The following is a 19,671-nucleotide window of genomic DNA, read 5'->3' on the forward strand; positions in this document are numbered from 1 at the left end:
CGCTAATAATGGGCCAACTAATTTAAACAACCTACTCTGGTTAGGCGGGTCCAAACTACATAGTAAATTGTGAATTTTAATTTTTATTATCTCGTGGTTTTTAGTTGAAAAAAATATGATATGATTTAGCGTAAAAATGTCGAATAGGTCTCTTAAATCCATAAAAAACTAGCATGTCTGGCCGGTCAATCTCTTTAATTACAATTCTACAGGGTTACCTACACAGGATGAGACTATAAGGCCGAACCAAAACTCTAAAAAATGACACTTTAATGCATTCAATTAAGTATTTTGGTGGTTTACTAAATAATTAAGCACAGAAATATGCCAGTCTTGGCCTACAAGGAACCCTGAATGCAAGAATAAGTTCTACAATTTTCCCTTACGTTTCATCCTTTGTGGGTAACCCAGAATCCTGCATTTCTACAAAAAAAGTTTCACAGTAATTAATTTTTCCAAATTAGTTTTAAATGCAATACAGGGTAGCCCACTTAAATGGCAATTGAAAGAGGATAATCAGATCTTTGATAAAGTGATAGACATAAAACTTTAATATAGGACATAAAACTTTAATATAAGACATAAAACTTTAATATAAGACATAAAACTTTGATATAGGACATAAAACTTTAATATAAGACATAAAACTTTAACATATAGGACATAAAACTTTAATATAGGACATAAAGCTTTAATATAAGACATAAAACTTTAATATAGGACATAAAACTTTAATATAAGACATAAAAGTTTAATATAAGACATAAAACTTTAATATAGGACATAAAACTTTTATATAAGACATATAACTTTAATATAAAACATAAAACTTTAACATATAGGACATAAAACTTCAATATAGGACATACAGCTTTAAATATAGGACATAAAACTTTAATATAGGACATAAAACTTTAATATAAGACAAAAACTTTAATATAAGACATAAAACTTTAAACATATAGGACATAAAACTTTAATATAGGACATAAAGCTTTAATATAAGACATAAAACTTTAATATAAGACAAAAAACTTTAATGTAAGACATAAAACTTTAATGTAAGAAGACAAGATTAGTATTAACTATCAATGAGAGTATGCAATTATGTTGTGTACACAGTCACAGACCTAAATTTAATAAGTGTCTCGTAAAGCTATTCACTTTGTAACAACAACATAAAATACAATTAGTGTTGCTTGAGTGTCGTCTTCCTATTCCATTATTTCTGTTTATTACCTCTTATTCTTATCTTTATATTTTAAAGATATTGAATGTCAAGAATTAAGATGTATATGAATATAAATATTAACCAATTTAGAAAGCAGAAAAAGGCAGACGACATTTTAGAAAGATATATTAATTGGAACATCCGTTTTAACATTAGGACCTAAAACCTTCATATTAATAAATATATCTGAACATATTTCTAAAAGAAAGAAAATAATTTTGGAATGCAAAAATATATTTTTTCAAGAAAAAAAAACAATTATTTTTTCCCTTTCACTTTTTGAAGATGAGGAGCAGAGAGTTTAACTTTCCCGGGAATATTCCTAAAAAATATTATTATTATTTTTAGCTAAAATGTTTATCTAAAATTAAAAACACGAATAGTAACGTAATGTAACATACCGTAAATGAACGAATTTTATAAACAATAGAAGAAAAAAAATGACATTTCATGGATGAAAGCTGGCACAAGCCACAACAAAAACAACAAAATTTAAAGATTCAAATCCAGTCGAGTCGAGTCGAGTCGAGTCGAGTCGAGTCGAGTCGAGTCGAGTCCAGTCCAGTCCAGTCCAGTCCAGTCCAGTCCAGTCCACTCAAATCAAATCAAATCAAATCAAATCAAATTTTTACACACAGTAATCTCGAAGTTACTTTGCTAAATCTGGAATGAAGTGAGTTTTTAGGATTATTAAATATGTTAGCAATTCATTCAAAAAATTAAGAAAAAATATAATTCTTGTTTTTCTTACCTCGCTATATCTTGGTCTTTCACGGATTTAAATAAATCCTTCTCTCTGTAAATTTCGTCATTTTTAAACTAATGCTCACAAGGCAAGTATATACAGGGTGTCCCACGAAACATGACAGAAACAAGATGATTCGAAAGTCGTCTTTGATCTTAAAATATAGTCGTCAACATCCCTTTACATATATGAATCTTGAAACAATAACTTCATAATTCTCCTACTTTTGATATTTCTAAAATGTAGTATGCATTTTTTGGGCTGTCAATATTACTGGAGATTTAGAGAATTTCGTTCAGATTTTAATTTTATTAAATAAAACCAAAATTTTCAAAATCTTAACAATATTAATCATTAATGATATCTCAAGGAGTATTAAGAGCACAAGAAATGCTAAGACCACATTTTGGAAATGCTAAGACCAAGGGTATTTTATGGCTATTAAACTCTAGAATTTTGCTTATATTTGGTTCATGAATAAATGCCGTAAATTATTTCAAATATTCAAGTCCTTCTGCTACTGTCGTGTTTCGTGCATGTGAAAATTAAATTTATCTTTTTGTTGTTGAATATTTAGACATTTTTAGAGTTTTAAGATGGATTCGTATCATTTCAAATTTAATGATATTTTTAACGTAAAATAAGAAAATTAATTCTTTTTAAATTTTAATTTTTAAATGATTGAATAAAAATGATGAATTGCCTTGGTGATGCAGATTTATCCAGTGTAAACATACTTAAAGCAGTTTTACAGGCCTTTCCTCGCTTCCCAGTTCCAGGCGTTAGTTTTACTAATATTTAATTATTTATTAATTACAGGAAAAGTTCGCTAACAGAAAATGTTTCTACACTCTGGGAAAATATATTATCTTGAAATTAACTCACCTTCCACTAAACATTTTTCTCTTCTCTCAGTACATTTAAAAAAAGGGAATATTTGTTAGAAACAATTGAAGCATTTTTGAGTAGTGTCTTCAAGAGTAAATTTAAATATTTATTTTTAAAATCTTGTTTCTTTGTGGGCATTGGACAACCCCATGTACTTTTATTAAAATAAATATTTTATACCTTTATATTTGTAGTTTATAAGTGTACTGTAGGGAGCACATACAGGTACAGCAAATAATAGTTCATCCTCAAGTACTGGTATTCCTACAAGATACAAGAGTACAGTGAAATGTAGATTTGTACAGTTTATAAGTGTACTGTAGTACTGTGCAGCCTATAACTGTACTGTATTACGGTACACTTTATAAGTGTACAGTAGTAATGTACAGTTTATAAGTAGTAGGGGGCAAACACTGGTACAGCAAATAGTAGTTCATCCGCAAGTACAGGTGTTCATAAAAGATATAATAATAATAATAATGATAAAATGGTAATAATAATAATAATGATGATAAATTAGGCTGCCTGCAATTCAATCGAAATTCGAGCATGTCAACCTCGTCATTATCTGTACCCTTATCGTGCATGTCAGTCTTGTTACCTGTCAAGCTATCGAGCATGTCGGTCTCGTCATTGACGACGACTTTCTCCTTCTCCTCTTCCTCCCCTCCCTCCCCTCCATCTCCCCCTTCCCCTCCCCCTGGTTTCTGGACAACAATAGTTTAAAAATAAGTCAGAGTCATGAGAGGGACTGCATACATACGTTCAAGTCATTCTACAGGGTTACCCAAAAAGTATGAGACTGTAAAGACGACCTAAAACTCTTGAATATAGCCATCTCAAGGTTGAAATAAATCGTCTGCCTTAAATAGTATTTTGATGGCTTATTAATGATTTGGCAAAGAAAAAAACAAGGTTTACAGTTGCAGGGAATCATAATTATAAGGAAACAGATAGATAAATTCCGTACAGATGGCTCTTTAGTCTTATACATTGTGGAAAACCCTGTATATTTAAATAGTAGTAAGTCCCATTAACAACAATGCCCTTAAATCCTTTATCTGAGTGAAATCCCAAGCGCGTTTAAGCGTTAAGTCTTACATTTTCCTTTTTTGTCACTGCTGCAGTAATCTCTAATTTTTAAGAGAAACCGCAAGGGAAGGTTAAAGGGTACCCTTGTGAATAGTACGCAATACATGGAGGATAAACTGAAATAACGGCTGCAGTCCCTTGGAGCTCGACTTAATCCGAGCAATACTAATTGGATTAACTTTGGTAAAATCGTGTTTAAACTTATGAATGAGTTTAAAGGGACTGTAAGCGTAGATTCCAGTGAACCTTCATGCAATTATAACACTGCCCAATTTACAACGATACCATTGAAACCTTAACCTGATAAGATGACGTTGTTCTGATTTGAAAAGTGTTTATTTCTGTGATTTCATCATGAATTGTTTCTTAAAGGCAAGAAATGCGCAAGTCACTTTGCAAAGAAACCACAACTAAAAATAAATTGTTTAAATAAACAAAAACTTGCATATTTAATTCATACTTGATCAGACAAAGCTTTATGAATCGGGCATTGATATCTTTGCATGGAAGGTCAATTGAAATAACGCTTACAGTCCCTTTAATGTTAACATTATTAAACATTATTAAACTATTCTGTTCCTTCTGTGGTGGTGGTCTCTTTTCTCTGATTTGAGGTTTAATAACTGTTTTCTGATTTTTCTTCTTGCTTTTCTTTTCCTTCTCTTTACCGTCGCTCTAGAATAAACGTAGATAATGAACACGATCTTTTTGTTGTAAAAAAACAGGTCATTGAAATGGCAAAACCTTTTTATAAATGCATTTAGATTTAAATGTTTCCCAAGCTTTTAAGCAGCATGGATAGTGGATACACTTTAACAAGGAAGCACTGAGAAGCTGTCAATTAACAGCTTCAATTTTCGGTAACTTGTGAACTAAGAATTAAAAAAAAATCAAAACTAGAACTAGAAAAGTCGTCTTAATTGTATTGATATCAACTCTGACCACTTTATGACCTCGAAAATACAAAATAAAAGCTTTCTTTAGGAATCTTAAGTTACACCCCACCTCTTCAATATCATAATTTTAACATTTTGAGGTCATGTGCTTTCTTAAGAATAACGTTAGAAACATTTATGTCAAATTTAAATAAAAATTGAGAAAAAAAACCTGAAGAATTTTCATTCTCATCTCCCTCTCCTCTTCATCCTGGTCCTTGTACTTCTCCTTGATCTTCTTATTCTTCCCCTTTTTCCCTCGCACCTGTCCTCCCTTCTTCTCCTCCTTCGCTTCTTCTTTTACCCCCGCCAGCGGAGGCTTTTTACCCTTTTCTGGTTTCCCGGATTTTTGACTGCTCAAAACCGGTTTTTGGGTAGATTCGGTGGATTTTAACTTTACTTCTACACTCCCAGATCTTAACAAATTTAATTAGGAAAAGACCAATAATTGCCAAAAATAATATACTATAAAGGAAAAAGGGATTAAATTCGTAGAATGACATTTATGAGGTTTGTTTTGTAAAAAGGGGCCACCATTTCTATATCATATTTTTCTATAATTACTTACTGGTCAGGCCCCCTTATCGTGTCAAAGTCATATTTATAAGCCAACAACAAAAAATTATAATTTCCAGGGAGAATACATTTTTTTATCACCTATTGAATTCTACTTTTAAACTTGTATCTGGAAATTGATCCAGTTCTTCATCCTTAATTTCCTTCTTAGCCTCATCATCATTAGACTTGTCTTGAGGGTTTCCGGAACTTCCGGAATTCACAGACAAATCTAAAAAAATAAATATTTTCAGTTCATTCTTAAATCAAGGGGAAAAGTTCCAAGTCGTGATTATTTCATTAATTTTCAGCTTTAGCATAAAAATAAGCAAACCACAGAAAAAAATGTTGAATTTTTCTTTTATTTTTCATTTGTTAAAAAAAAAGTAAATCCTAAAGAAATATTCAGTAATAACTACAGTGAAACCCTTAATAACGAATACATCGGAAGAATTTATCAAATGTCGTCTTGACAATTTTTCAATGAGTTTTATACAGGGGGCGGGCATAACTCTCCTGATTTTGCCTGGCTAGGTTTATACTGTACAGTGAAATTTGTCGAAAAATGTTTCCTTATGACTGAGTTGGTATCATAGAGTACAGTGGGTTTAATCCTAAGTACATCTATTTGTACGGTATTAATATTCTGGTTCTCAAGTACCCAGAGATAGGGTTAAGGAGAAGGATTTTATTTTTTTCTCTATTTGTAATGTCTCATTTTTATACAAAAACCATATGGACTTGTTTTCTTTGCTTGAATATTGTAGTCTTCACTTTCAAACAATAACTTTCAAAACTAATCTACGAATTATGATCCCCCAGGAAGAATTTCTGATCGGGTCATTGTGTACAGTGGCTGTACAACAAGAAGTCTAAAATTCCAGATGCCCCCTCTATTACTAATATCTCGATGGTTTTATACTATATTACGTAAATTTCAGTATTTGCGAAAATAAATAAATGGACATGAATATGCGGGAACAGTTTTAAAGAGCTCCATATAATCATTTAATTAATAAACTAAATATCTGCAACATTCCATTATCAGAAAGTGAAGAATACGTCATTTGATGAATTCTTTCGATGTATTCGTTATTAAGGTTTTCACTGTAAGTAGTCGCAATTTCAAGTGATCCTGAATTTTTTAAAATAGCATGTTGGATTCACACCAGTACCCTTTAAACCTTTGTACGACCATCGAAACCGGGTTTTTAAATTGGACAGTGAAATTCACCAAACTTACAAGACATCGATTTTTCTGGCGAAACCAAATTAATATTTAAAGTCAACGCATCATAATTCTGGCCCTAAGGGTCATCATTGGGTGGTAACAATGGCATAAATTAAATCAGACTCTCAGGGTGTCATCCTTCCACTTTACAACCCCGAGATGAGAAAACTAAATCATGTCTGAAAAAACTGTGTTACATTTTGTAAATGGTATATGATCAAACCTGAAAATTTTCTCTCATTTTCCACTTCTTCCATCTCATAATTCTTTTCTTCCTGATCTGCGTTCTCATTGCCCTCTACTTTCTCATCGTCCTCTACTTTATCATCTTCCTCTACTTTCTCATCGTCCTTTACTTTCTCATCGTCCTCTTCATCCTCTATGCTAGCTTCCTCTGGTATGGAATCCATGATTTCCTTCTGAATAAGATCATTAACAACTGGAAAAATAATAAATAAAATCAAATAAAATCAGACATTTTAGGGAAGACCTACTATCCCTTATTCAAACCCGAGATGACATTATTAAAATAAGATTGAAACAAGGCCTAATAACTTTCAAGCTGTTTGAGATTTACTTTCAAGCTGTTTGAGATTTACTTTCAAGCTGTTTGAGATTTACTTTCAAGCTGTTTGAGATTTTTGATTGTTCTCTTTGCTAGTTTCTTCTGTTATACAGGAAGAAGGGGGGGGGGGGCAGGGTATAAGTTTTCCTTCTGAACAGGACCATTAATGATAACGTTTTTGTCTTTAAAAAAAAAAAATGGGTAAATGATATGCACATTTTACAGAACACTTGAGAAAATGCGTGTTTTTTTTACAGGAGGGGGTGGGGGGGGGGGGGTTAGGGTTTAACTTGAAATTTCTTTGGGGATAGTAAACCTCAGGAAGATACAGCAGGAATATTTTTGTTTACAAATTAACTGTAAAGTAGTTTCAGGATGGAATGATCTGAGCACAGATTGTTAACATTCCTCCTAGAAACTGCAGTACACTTTGTATGTAAACAAAGATACGGGGTTCCTGAGCCCGCTATTAAAGAATTCGTGAAAATAAGACTCATGTCATAGCTGTCATTGAGACTAAATTAAAACTCGAGCTTTGGGAGCTTAGTAATTTTCCATTAAACCGGTTAAATATTGTATTTTGCGGATTTTCATAGTTGAAATTGGCAGATTCCGGGATTCGATAGAATAAGACTCTACATTGAAACTAATTCACCACTAGACTCAACGAGGGTCGGTTATATTTTCATTGGGCCTAATCATAAAGTCAAGTCTAAGAGCTGGCAGCTGTCGATCACGTTACACAAGCTGTCGTCAGCTGATTCATAAGTTGAGTCTAAGATTGATCCTTAAACCTGGGTCTACAGAATTAACACTAGAGACCAAGCTTTTTAATCGCGGGCTCTGGTGTATCTTCCTTAGTTTTACCTTCTCTTCATCCTCTGAAGAGTCTCCGTCCTCTAACTCTATTTCTTGATCCTCCTCCCCGTCCTTGGTAGCCTCAAGGTCATCAACAGTCCTGAAAGAAAAATATAGATTTTTTACATTTTTTTATTTGTTAAAAAATTTCATACTTATGATATACAATTAAAAGTTAATAAGTTAAAAGCTTAAGTGTACAACGTTCCGCACATCTTGGACATATTGAAAACTTTTCAGGACACTCCTCTCAAGTTGCCAAATTCATGATTTTTTTAACACACTATAGTGCATCTTTCTTGCAGATTTATTTCAGGACACTCCTCTCAAGTTGCCAAATTCATGATTTTTTGAACACACTACAGTGCATCTTTCTTGCAGATTTATTTCAGGACACTCCTCTCAAGTTGCCAAATTCATGATTTTTTTAACACACTACAGTGCATCTTTCTTGCAGATTTATTTCGAAACATATTCAATCTCAGTGTTATGCAGTATGCTCATCTAATTTTTTTATTTAAAAAGCTTAACGTTTTTAAAATATTTCTTTTCCTGCAATTTTGATGGTTGTGATATCATTTGAAGGAAAAAATATTTTCCAAAAAATGTGGAAATAACATCCGTGTTTTATTTAATATCTTGGGAACCCAGCGTTGCCTGCAAACCATCTTTCTCTATTAAAGTCAAACCATTCAAATAGATTACGCGGTGAACGCTGCGTATAGTGTGAACTCAACACAGCCGATGCGTTGATTTCTGAATATTTTGAATTCAAATCGGTTTCCAAGATTTGAAGAAAAAAGCTTATTTTCTGTCAATTCTAAAAAGTAATATTAATATTTTTAGAACTTAAAATAGCTTGAAAACAAATTATTCAACAATAAAAGTGTTTTCGTAGATATTAATGAGAATATGATCAGTCACATGTTTCAAGGGTACCGTTGTAAATCGGACATTGACATCTTTGCAAGGGGAGTCACTTGAAATTACACTTACAGACCCATTAAATAAAGAAAGTGTACATGTATACCCAATATCTGTGGATTGACTGACAACTGACATAGTATCCTCCAGGCCTCGAACCCTCCTTTCATTCTAAAAAATACCAATATTTAAAGTCGTCTTAATGCTACGGGTCCGTCCTAGAGAACGATTTTTGGACCCCCCCATCTAATAAATTACCAATGCTACAGTTAACATAGAGGCCACATGGTAGCACACAAAGGATGAGACTTTAATCTTTATTACGATCTAAATGTTGAATTTGATTCTAAAGCCTTGGGTATTTTGATTGTTTTAAGGATAATTTGATTTCCCAAAAAAGTTAACAGATTCATGCAACCATTTATATGCAAGCAAAATATAAATTCCATTGGGTCGTCTCAAAAGCCTCAATATTTTTGATTAACCCTTATAGGTTCTTCAAATAATTTTAAAATGGCATCAAAAGAAACTATTCTATTCGTCTGTTTAGACATCTACGGGTATATTCTTTCAGCAATGAAACCAATCTACAACTTCTTACGAAAAAAATGACGCTATAATTAAACGTTAATTAAACGATAATCAAACGAAAATTAAACGATATTTAAACATTATCAGAAACTGGGTTACCCCCACAAAAAAAACGGTTAGACGGTTGCCTTTTTTCTTCTAAATTATGTAAAGTTAATTTTACGCCTTTACTTGATATGCATTAAAAAAAAAACCTTTCTAAAACATTAAGCAAAAGTTTAAAGCTAGTTACGAATGTCGTCGTCATTTAATTTGTTTCAAAACAATCATTCTCAAAATAAATAATATTATAATAATCGGATACAATTTCATAAAACAGGGGAAGGGAAATGGCTTTCGCATTAGAATCATTAAACATCGAGCTTTCTAAGCTAAATTTTGAAATTTAGAACACGTGACTATTTTTTTTAAATGCTTTGCTTTAGTTAGTTTTGCGTGGCTTGAAAGGAATGTAAATATTATGTCCAATGACCTTATGTATATCAATTGGCATGTCCGATTCACCACAGTAATCTTGAAAGCTATAACATTAAAGCAAAGATATAGCGAGTAAAAATGTCAGCTTCTGGCAAAGACTTTGATTCCTTTTTATAACAAATGATCAATGAAGAATGAAAATAATTTACAACAGCTATGAAATATGTGAAATTACTATTTGTGAAAGGTACATTTGAGAAGTTGCGGCATAAAAAATGTTTTCGGGATATTTTCTCTTGAAAAAATGTTAAGTGCCTTAGATGTTTAAAAGTGTACCTTATGCCTCTCTACTGAAGACTCTTCAAGTTTGAACAGGAATCCAAAACCCATGACAAGGTTGGCGGGGGGCATATAGTTCTTCTTCCCTCGAACCATGAAGCTACCAACCGTCAAATATTCTCCTGTTTGAGCAGTTTTAGAAACCTAATAATACAATATTAAGGAGCATCAAGCTACCAACCGTCATATATTCTCCTGTTTCAGCAGTTTTAGAAACCTGATAATACAATATTAAGGACCATCAAGCTACCAACCGTCAAATATTCTCCTGTTTCAGCAACATCAAGCTACCAACCGTCAAATATTCTCCTGTTTAGGCAGTTTTAGAAACCTTATCTATATATAAATTTGGCTTGGGTGTCTGTTTGTTTTTGTTTGTTAGTATCCAATAAACGTCAAAACGGCTGAACCGATCGGGCCCAAATTTTTTGTGGGACATCACGTGACCACATGTAAGGTTTATGAATGATAAAAATTAAAATAATGTGTTTTAAAGGTTTTAAATTTTGTAAAAAAATTTAAATTCTTGAAATACGCGAATTTTTTTTAATTTTCTTCTTTGTTTTAAAATGTACACAAAAAGAACATGTTCACAATTTAATTAGAAGATGGGCGCGAAGCGCCCTAAAAGCCTAGTTAAATAAATGACAAATATTTTATTCTAATTTTAATATCTTAATTAATATTGTACTTGTCTGTGTGTCTGTATTTTAGTATGTAACCGATAGACGTCAACACGGCTCAACCGATCGTGCCGAAATTTTGTGTGGGACCTCACATGACCCCAAGAAAGGTTTATGGAACATCAAAATTGAAAATAAATCCTAATAAATATTTTGATATTTTTTTTTGAAAATCCGCCCAAATTTGAAAATGATTTAAAATTCTCGACTTCTAGAGCAAAAATTAAAAGCTAAAATGAATTCCAGGAAAGGGGGCGCGAAGCGCCCTAATAGCCTAAATTATTTAAATTATTCTAAATTCTGACCTGATCTGGATATACCCAGTAAGCAGAGGTGATGACCTTTACAAATAAAATAAAAATAAACAAGGAATGAATGAATTATTTCATGAAAAGTAAACGATAAAGCAATAGCAATAAAAATAGAAATAATATCACAGCAATTACAATATAAATATAACAATAGCACTTTAACAATAACAATATTACATTTATTTTAAAAACAATTACAGACAATTATAATAATACCTTGCTATCCCAAGCAGCAGAGAAGCAAACTGCAAATTGTGCAGCTTCATTCAGAGTTTTCGGAGGAACAGGACTCCCTAGATCATTTAGTAATTAATAATTGTGCAGCTTCATTCAGAGTTTTCGGGGGAACAGGACTCCCTAGATCATTAAACAATTAATAATTTTGCAGCTAATTTCAGAGTTTTGAAGTGCACAGGACTTCCTAGACTTTTAAAGGAACTAACGAGATGATGTCTTTTCCTAAGTGACAACTTCCCAAATGTTGGAGGTTAGTTGCCACTTGGGAAAAGACCTAACATCTCTTTGAAAATGCCTTTGGGAAAGTACCTAACATCAGTATAGAGTATAACTAATAACTATAGAAGTAATTTGTGACTCTTCATTAATAGGTTCATTGACAACGCTACCATCAAACCTAATATAATGCATCCTTATTTTTACTGCTGAAAATTGACTACTTTTAACTTCAAGATGTTACTTGTAAATATGCCACAGAGACAACGAATGAAATTGTCAGAATTGATGAACATAAATCCAAGCTGTTAAACAATTTTCAAGACTGGGCCAAATTTGAAGTGTCGCAACACATTTGGTATTAAATTACAAATTCACGTTTACATTTTTTGTAGCCCTCGAAAATACATTCGAAAACTACAATGAGCTTGTTTCTAACTTTAGTTCAAAAGAAGTAAAGGTAAAAGTAAAAGAAGTATTTTATGTGAGAGCTTGAACATTCTCGATCAATGTAAACACGATTTAGTATGAAAAAAATAGATATCTTTATCATTAGTACTCAGATAGAGGATTAAAGAACACCATTGTGAATTGGGTGTATAACTCTTTTTAAAATATAGAGTCAATTATATTTACAACAGAGATCCTTCTAACAATTGATAATTTAAAAACTAAACAGAAATTGGAGAAAGAATCAGATGAATAGAAATTGCAATTTAAAAAAAATTGAGATAAATGGGAAATGAGGATTAATAGAAAATGGAGAATTAGAAGAGTAGAACCTAGAATGAAAATGAAAAATTGGATGAATAGAAAATCGAATGAAAAAGAAGAAATAGATGAATAGAAAATCGAATGAAAATGAAGAAATGGATGAAGAGAGAATGGGATGAAAATAAAGAATTGGATGAATAGAAATTGAATGATATGAAGAATTGGATTAATAAAAAATTGGATAAAATGTAAAATTGGATGAATAAAAAATGGAATAAAAATGAAGAATTTAGGATGAATGGATAATGGATAATGGTATGAAAATGTAGAATTGGATGAATAAAAAATGGATGAAAATGAAGATTTGGATGGATACAAAATGCAGGGATGTTAATAAAAAATGGGATGAAAATAAGGGCAAGTAGATGAATAGAAATGGGATGAAAATGGAGAACTAGCTGAAATAAAATAATTGGATGAATATCATTAGTTGTATAAAAAAGAAGAATGAAATAATTTCAAGAATGTAGAATCAATATGGCTGAATTTTTACACAAAATAATCTGCATAACGGTAAAATATCTCAATCCAATAGTTTGAATTGAGTGGAATATCGCATAAATAAGTATGACCAATGATGCTTAAGTTCCTGTAATACCAGTTTAAAACTGGGGAAGTGCCAATCAGGAATGTCAGGGGAGTATTCAGAAATTTTTCCAGGGGGTCTTTAAAAACATATTTAGGAGAGGGGGCTCAGCACCCGTTGGGGCCCAAAAACCCTCCTGAAAACCATGGATTTCACTGATCCAGGCGGGGGGCTAAGCCTCCAAGCCCCCCCCCCGGAATACGCCTCTGAAGAATGTACGTTTGAGATTTTCTTGACAATAATAAGAACCAATGAAAAAACAGGTTTAAAGTTGGATATCACCGGTTTCACGACCTTTAATATTGTATTATTAATATACCGGTACTCTGAATAACTTTAAAGGGTCTGAAAGCATAATTTAATGTGACCCTTCATTCGAAGATGACAGTGCCTAATTCACAACGGTACCCTTGAAACCTTAATCTGATTAAAAATGTACGTCGGTTTTCTGACTCGGTAGGTATTACATTCTGATTATTTCACTATTACTTCTTAAAAGCAAGAAATTGCAGAGAAACCACAAAAGTAAATGATCATTTTGAATAAACCCAAATAAGGATATTTTTTCATTCATACTTGATCAGACAAATTAGTTTTCAAGGGTACCGTTGTAAGTAACTTAGAATTACGCTTACAGTCCCTTTCAGAATGTCCGACGAAGATCGGATTTGTTGGCGCGTGCGCTAATCATAAAATTGTCGCCAGCTATTTATTAAGACTCCAAAGTAGCGTCGATTGGCCCAGAAACCAGTTTAAAACTTCAACATAAAATTTGTATATAAGGGAAAAATTTGAACAAATAATTAGTTCTTCTAAAACTAGGAACATAACATGAAGGTATAAAGTGATATAAATTAAATCATTATAAATCTTTATTTTTCTACAATGGTTGGCGTTTATATCAATATAAGGAAGGCCACTTTTCAATTTTAATTAAAATCAAGCTGTAAAACAGCATATATATACACATAAACAAAAGTCAAGAAAAGATTAAAAAAGCTTCTCTTTCATTACATGTCATTTTGTAATTCGAAAAAAAAACAATCAAAACATAACAAAAAAAGTCGTCTTTATTAAATTGGTATAATCGCCTACAATTGTATGTTAAAACTCTCTCATAATTTTCAATGTTCGGTATTATTTTATCTAAGTAAAAAAAATTCATAGTTCCACTTTTGACATTTTGTAATGAGGAATGTAAACAACTGAAATCCATTATCACATAATTGATTTTACTCAATTGTCAAAACAAGACCGTTTGTGTTTGCTTAAAAAATACATTTGTTTAAAATAATTCTATTTAGTTAATTCCTGTTTATATGTTTTGATAAAATAAGAATAAAAGTAGAAATAGTTTAAATAGAGAAAATATATTTGCAACTCAAATGTAAATTTTTTTAAAAATATTGTTTAAAATTCCTTATATGGTTTTCAATGTTAAAAGATGCTCAAACGAAGAGAACAAATTTAAACTAAGCTATTGATACTTTGAAAATTGTTTTAAATTAAATACTTTCTAGAAGCAAAAACTATATTTAAACTATATTTAAAAAAATTAAAGATGTAAGACATGATTTTTAACCATTTTTTTAAAACTAAACAATCATTGAATAAAAAACTTAATTAATGTACTCAAAATCTTTGTTAACTTTTTAGAAGGCAGTCTTGAATTCCTTTTTTACATTTAACACTTTTCATGCAGAGGGGAATAAAATGTTATTGTTATTGAAAATATGAAAGAAGCACGCAAATTGTTCACTTACAAATATCTTTCATTATACCAGTATCCAAATATTTTATATTTCAGGGTTGTGCTTTAGTTCTACTGAGTATTGCTGTTGCAAGTGGTGATCAGCATCAGCACCAGCACCAGCACCAGCACCAGCACCAGCAGCTTGGTCAGCACCAGCATAAGCAGAATGGTCTAACTCCTTTCCGAACCTTCTCCCCTTCACCAAGTGCACTGGTCAGATCTCATGCATCAGCCCCTGTATCAACCTTTATCCCAATCAGATCCTCTTCCTTAACTTCTAACTATGCCTCGCCTACTCTGTCCTATCCAACACAAACTACTAGATACATACCTTCTACAATCAAAGCGTCTTTTACCCCCACTCAAGCCACAAGATATATTCCAACACAAGGGAATGTTTATCCTGCTACTCCGGTAAGAACTTATGCCACGCCTGCACCTTACTTTGCTTCTGCTCCTTCTTTTACCTACTCTTCTTCCCCAGCTCGTGGTACACCTTCAACCTACACTTCTGCTACCCCAACCCCTTCATACACCATCACCAGAACCCATTCTACTCCAAGCCATACCTTAACCTCTGCCAGAGCCCATACTGCCCCAACCTACACTGACAATGCCTCCGCTTACTCCTTCAACTATGGTGTTGCAGACTCATATTCCGGTGCTAACTTCAACCATGCAGAATCCAACAACGGTTACTCCACCTCCGGGTCCTACTCTGTTGCTCTCCCTGATGGAAGAATCCAAACTGTCAACTACAGGGTTGATGATGAGACCAGTGGATATGTTGCTGATGTCAGCTACTCAGGAGAAGCAAGATATGATGTAGGATCCAGCTACACCCCAACCTCATCTTACAATGCTGTTCCTATCAGATCTGCACCAACCCCTTCTCCTTCCTATGCTCCTACAACATCCTACGTAGCTGTACCTAACCCAACTCCTGCCAGTGACTACACCAAAACAAGAACTGTTCCAACCCGTATTCCAGTCTTTGAATCTGAGTCCAGTGGATATGGCCGTTAAGAACAAAGAGCAATTTACAACTTTTTAAATTTCTTTTTATTTATTTATTTAAATATAACTTATTCAACTTTATTTTCATGCTTTGTCTGCTTTATAATGGAATTACATTGATTCCTAATCTTCTACGGTACTTTGCGCAATATATAATAGTAATATTTACTTTGTGGAAAGTGGATGTTTTCAGTCAGTAGTGGTCGGCAATAGGTTGATTAATTTTTCTAGTTCTATGAAGGGGTTTGGACTTGCCCAACAAAATCTGTGAAGGTTTCAACATTTCAAAACTGTATTTCTAAAAGTTTGCTTTAATGATACTAAAGAAAAAAAAAACCCTAACCAACTAATGATTGGTTTAAAAACATTTTTTGGTTAATTTTTCGCATAAATCTTTCCTCAAGGTTATAATTTGGCAAAGAGTAAGGACAGCAAAGATTTAGAAAAAAACAATATTGAAATTTGTAAAACTTCTCGGAAATTTGTGGAACGTTTCATAGTTCACAAAAAATTTGAAATTCTTTTTTAATTTGAACTAAGCAATAGCCCATCAGAATTAATAAGTAAGTTTTTTTTGATAAGTTTTTATGAATAGCAAATCTATATTTTGCATATTATCTAGCCATTATTTCCGAATTTTTCAAAATTCAAAAATGTCAGAAAATGAAGCGACTATTAATGATTCGTCACTTTTAAAATGTTTTAGCATTTTTGATGTTTATTTTTTGTGTCTATTTTTTATGTCTATTTTTTATGTCTATTTTTTGTGTCTGCTTTTAATGTCTATTTTTGATGTCTATTTTTGATGTCTAGTTATGATGTCTATTTTTGATGTCTATTTTTGATGTCTATTTTTGATGTCTACCCTACATCAAATGTGCCAACTCCACCATACCCTTTGAAGTTAAATAACTACCTGTTGGATTCTTAATAACAATGCTTGAAGCTCCGTGTAAATCTGCATGTACATAAATATCTCCCTCCCTCATGTACCGTTTTACAATTAGCTCATTCTGCTGGGCATCTCTTCCACCTAATTGTACAATTGTCAAACTTAAAAGTATTATAAACCTTTAAACTATTAAAAATGCTCAATTCAATATCTAGACTAAACTTTGATTGGTATTGGGAATTTGTAATTCTACGATTTATCTGTAAATCTCTCTCTATATCTAAAAAATTCCTGTCCGCCCCCCCCCCCTGTCAAATTTCACTTACCTATGACAAGAAAGTTTTCGCTAGTAATAAACCAGAAGAATTTCTCGAACCAGTAGACTTTCCTCGCCTTGTTGATGTTCGAGATTGTTGCCATCTCCTAGAATAATATCATCAAGTATCAGACAGGGCTCCATATAATTCCATTTCCGATCCCAATGGGATCGGGGTTGAAAGTACATTTAGAGCCATGAATATACACTTTACGTGTCATTGTGAACTTTGGCCAGTTTTTGTGTATGTGTCTACACTTCAGAAATGTGTACTGCATGTGTACTGCTCGAATCATAAAACAGAAATTGTTTTAAAAATATCTTTCTAGAGGAACCCACAGAAAAAAACAGATGTAAATTAAATTCAAATTGTAAAAATTAAAGGATTTGAATTAAGAAAACTAGACTAATCTTTAAGATTTTGGAAATTTAAAAAACGTTAAAGCAATCACAAGGTCTTCTGAAACATGAAACACATCAATTGTGCAGTGTACACAGACCCATTTAATTAATTAAGTGGATTTCAAAAAACATCAAATACGCTTAAAATTGCTTAAATGTCCTTTTTCTATTCCGCAGATTTGTTGATGTCACTGTAAGTAGACTTCCTGTGTAAATATTTGATTAAAAGACCTACCTTTAGGGTCTGTTTTGTCTTCTTCTCTGCACTTTTTAAAGCAACTGTTCCAGATTCTACTGTCTTCTTCTCCTATCAAAACCAAACCAAACCATTTATAACCCGCCTTCTTCTTGTCAAAACGTTTAATCAAAACCAAACCAAACCATTTATATCCCGCCATCTTGGCAAAATGTTTAATCAAAGCCAAACCAAACCATTTATATCCCGCCATCTAGGTGTGCATCTTGCCAAAATGTTTAATCAAAGCCAAACCAAACCATTTATTTCCCGCCATCTTGACAAATTGTTTAATCAAACCAAACCAAAACATTTTTACCGCAATCATGACAAATTGTTAAACTAAAGCCAAACCCGACCATGTATTCCCCGCCGTCTTGACAATGTGGTTTATCAAAGCCGAACCATTTATTATTTTCGCCACAATCTTAATATTTTGTATTTAAAGCCAAATTAATAAACCATTTTTTCCCTGCCATTTTTATAATCAAACCAAAACATTTATTTCCCCTCCATCATTACAAAACGTTGTATCGAGACTAAACCTGCCAGTGATGAAAATGCATGAATTAAAAGTGAAAATAGAGTACTAAGAAAAATAAAGTTTAACTCAGTTTGGTTCCTTAGTGCCGGCTGCTTTCTTCTGTACATAGTATTTTCGCGCATTCGCTTGCGCACTGAGATCTAAGTCTATCTCTACCAGGAGTTCTCTTGCTTCAGACTCAGATTCTGATTTATCTGAATCTTCATCTAAAAACATTAATAAATGAATTGATGAATAAATTAATGAATTAATGAATGAATTAACGAACTAATAAATGAATTAATGAATTAATGAATGAAATAACGAATTAATGAATAAATTAACTAATTAATGAATGAGTCAACGAATTAATTAATGAATTAACGAACTAATGAATGAGTTAACAAATAAATGAATGAATTAACGAATTAATGAATGAATTAACAAATTAATGAATGAATTAACGAATTGAAGAATGAATTGACGAACAAATAAATGAGTTAACGAATTAATGAAAGGATGATTGAATGAAAAGATGAAAGAATAAACAAAAGGATAAATGAGATAAGTATGAATGAATGAATGAATGAATGAATGAATAAAAGGATGGAAGAATAAATGAAGGGATAAGTGAATAAGAGGACGAATAGGCGAACGAAAGGATGAATGAAAATACAGGGGTGTATACTGTATATTCTTAATTAATTGATTCAGGGAAAAGTAAGAATGTACTCCCCTGTGAAAAGGGGGATAAAAGAATAAATTAATAAATAAAAGAAATGAATCTCCAGTTTAAAAATTCTAAAAAGTAAAAATTTTCAAGTCTTGGTTAAATCACCTAAATGCGCATATGGGTCAGTTAGAAGAAGAACTATATGGTTAACTTCTAGTTTTAACTGCTTTATTCTAGAAGCTACTGGGTCACCAGCATCAGTTGCTTCTTTGATAATCTCCTAAAAAAGCTAAATATTGTCAGTGGTCAAAATTTAAAGTTTAAAGTTTAAAGTTTAAAGTTTAAAGTTTGATCAAAGTTTAAAGTTTAAAGATTAAAGTTTGAAGTTTGAAGATCAAAGTTTAAAGTTTGAAGATTGAAGTTTGAAGTTTGAAGTTTAAAGTTTAAAGTTTAAAGTTTAAAGTTTAAAGTTTAAAGTTTAAAGTTTAAAGTTTAAAGTTTAAAGTTTAAAGTTTAAAGCTTAAAGCTTAAAGTTTAAAGTTTAAAGTTTAAAGTTTAAAGTTTAAAGTTTAAAGTTTAAAGTTTAAAGTTTAAAGTTTAAAGTTTGAAGTTTGAAGTTTGAAGTTTTAAGCTCAAAGTTCGAGGTTCAAAGTTTCATTTTTTAGGTTCCAAGTTCAAGGGT

At 32.0% G+C, this 19,671-nt stretch overlaps 2 protein-coding genes across 2 annotated transcripts in view; one reads left to right on the top strand and one right to left on the bottom strand.

Moving 5' to 3' along the window:
- Positions 1–1,447: 1,447 nt before the first annotated feature.
- LOC111714433 (nuclear export mediator factor NEMF) overlaps positions 1,448–19,671 on the bottom strand; it is a 30,235-nt gene continuing 12,011 nt past the window's right edge. Inside the window, exons 14-32 of the mRNA XM_023489537.1 lie at positions 19,155–19,269; positions 18,416–18,543; positions 17,794–17,865; positions 17,167–17,263; positions 16,865–16,981; positions 11,582–11,658; positions 11,360–11,395; positions 10,369–10,515; positions 9,131–9,195; positions 8,110–8,200; positions 6,901–7,096; positions 5,549–5,678; positions 5,064–5,307; positions 4,506–4,631; positions 3,466–3,571; positions 3,045–3,128; positions 2,680–2,767; positions 1,983–2,027; positions 1,448–1,553 (exon numbers count right to left, since the gene is read on the bottom strand). Of these exons, the coding sequence (XP_023345305.1) occupies positions 1,490–1,553; positions 1,983–2,027; positions 2,680–2,767; positions 3,045–3,128; positions 3,466–3,571; positions 4,506–4,631; positions 5,064–5,307; positions 5,549–5,678; positions 6,901–7,096; positions 8,110–8,200; positions 9,131–9,195; positions 10,369–10,515; positions 11,360–11,395; positions 11,582–11,658; positions 16,865–16,981; positions 17,167–17,263; positions 17,794–17,865; positions 18,416–18,543; positions 19,155–19,269 (2,028 nt within the window). The 3' untranslated portion in view covers positions 1,448–1,489. The remainder of the gene's footprint in view (positions 1,554–1,982; positions 2,028–2,679; positions 2,768–3,044; positions 3,129–3,465; positions 3,572–4,505; positions 4,632–5,063; positions 5,308–5,548; positions 5,679–6,900; positions 7,097–8,109; positions 8,201–9,130; positions 9,196–10,368; positions 10,516–11,359; positions 11,396–11,581; positions 11,659–16,864; positions 16,982–17,166; positions 17,264–17,793; positions 17,866–18,415; positions 18,544–19,154; positions 19,270–19,671) is intronic.
- On the top strand, positions 13,920–16,029 carry LOC111714430 (DNA-directed RNA polymerase II subunit RPB1). Its single transcript, XM_023489534.1, has 2 exons — positions 13,920–14,015; positions 14,986–16,029. Exons 1-2 carry the CDS (start codon positions 14,010–14,012, stop codon positions 15,955–15,957), a joined length of 978 nt encoding a protein of 325 aa, XP_023345302.1. The 5' UTR covers positions 13,920–14,009; the 3' UTR covers positions 15,958–16,029.

The sequence above is a fragment of the Eurytemora carolleeae genome, unplaced genomic scaffold, assembly GCF_000591075.1.
Source record: "Eurytemora carolleeae unplaced genomic scaffold, Eaff_2.0 scaffold1521, whole genome shotgun sequence".
In the NCBI taxonomy this organism is placed as follows: Eukaryota; Metazoa; Arthropoda; class Copepoda; order Calanoida; family Temoridae; genus Eurytemora; species Eurytemora carolleeae.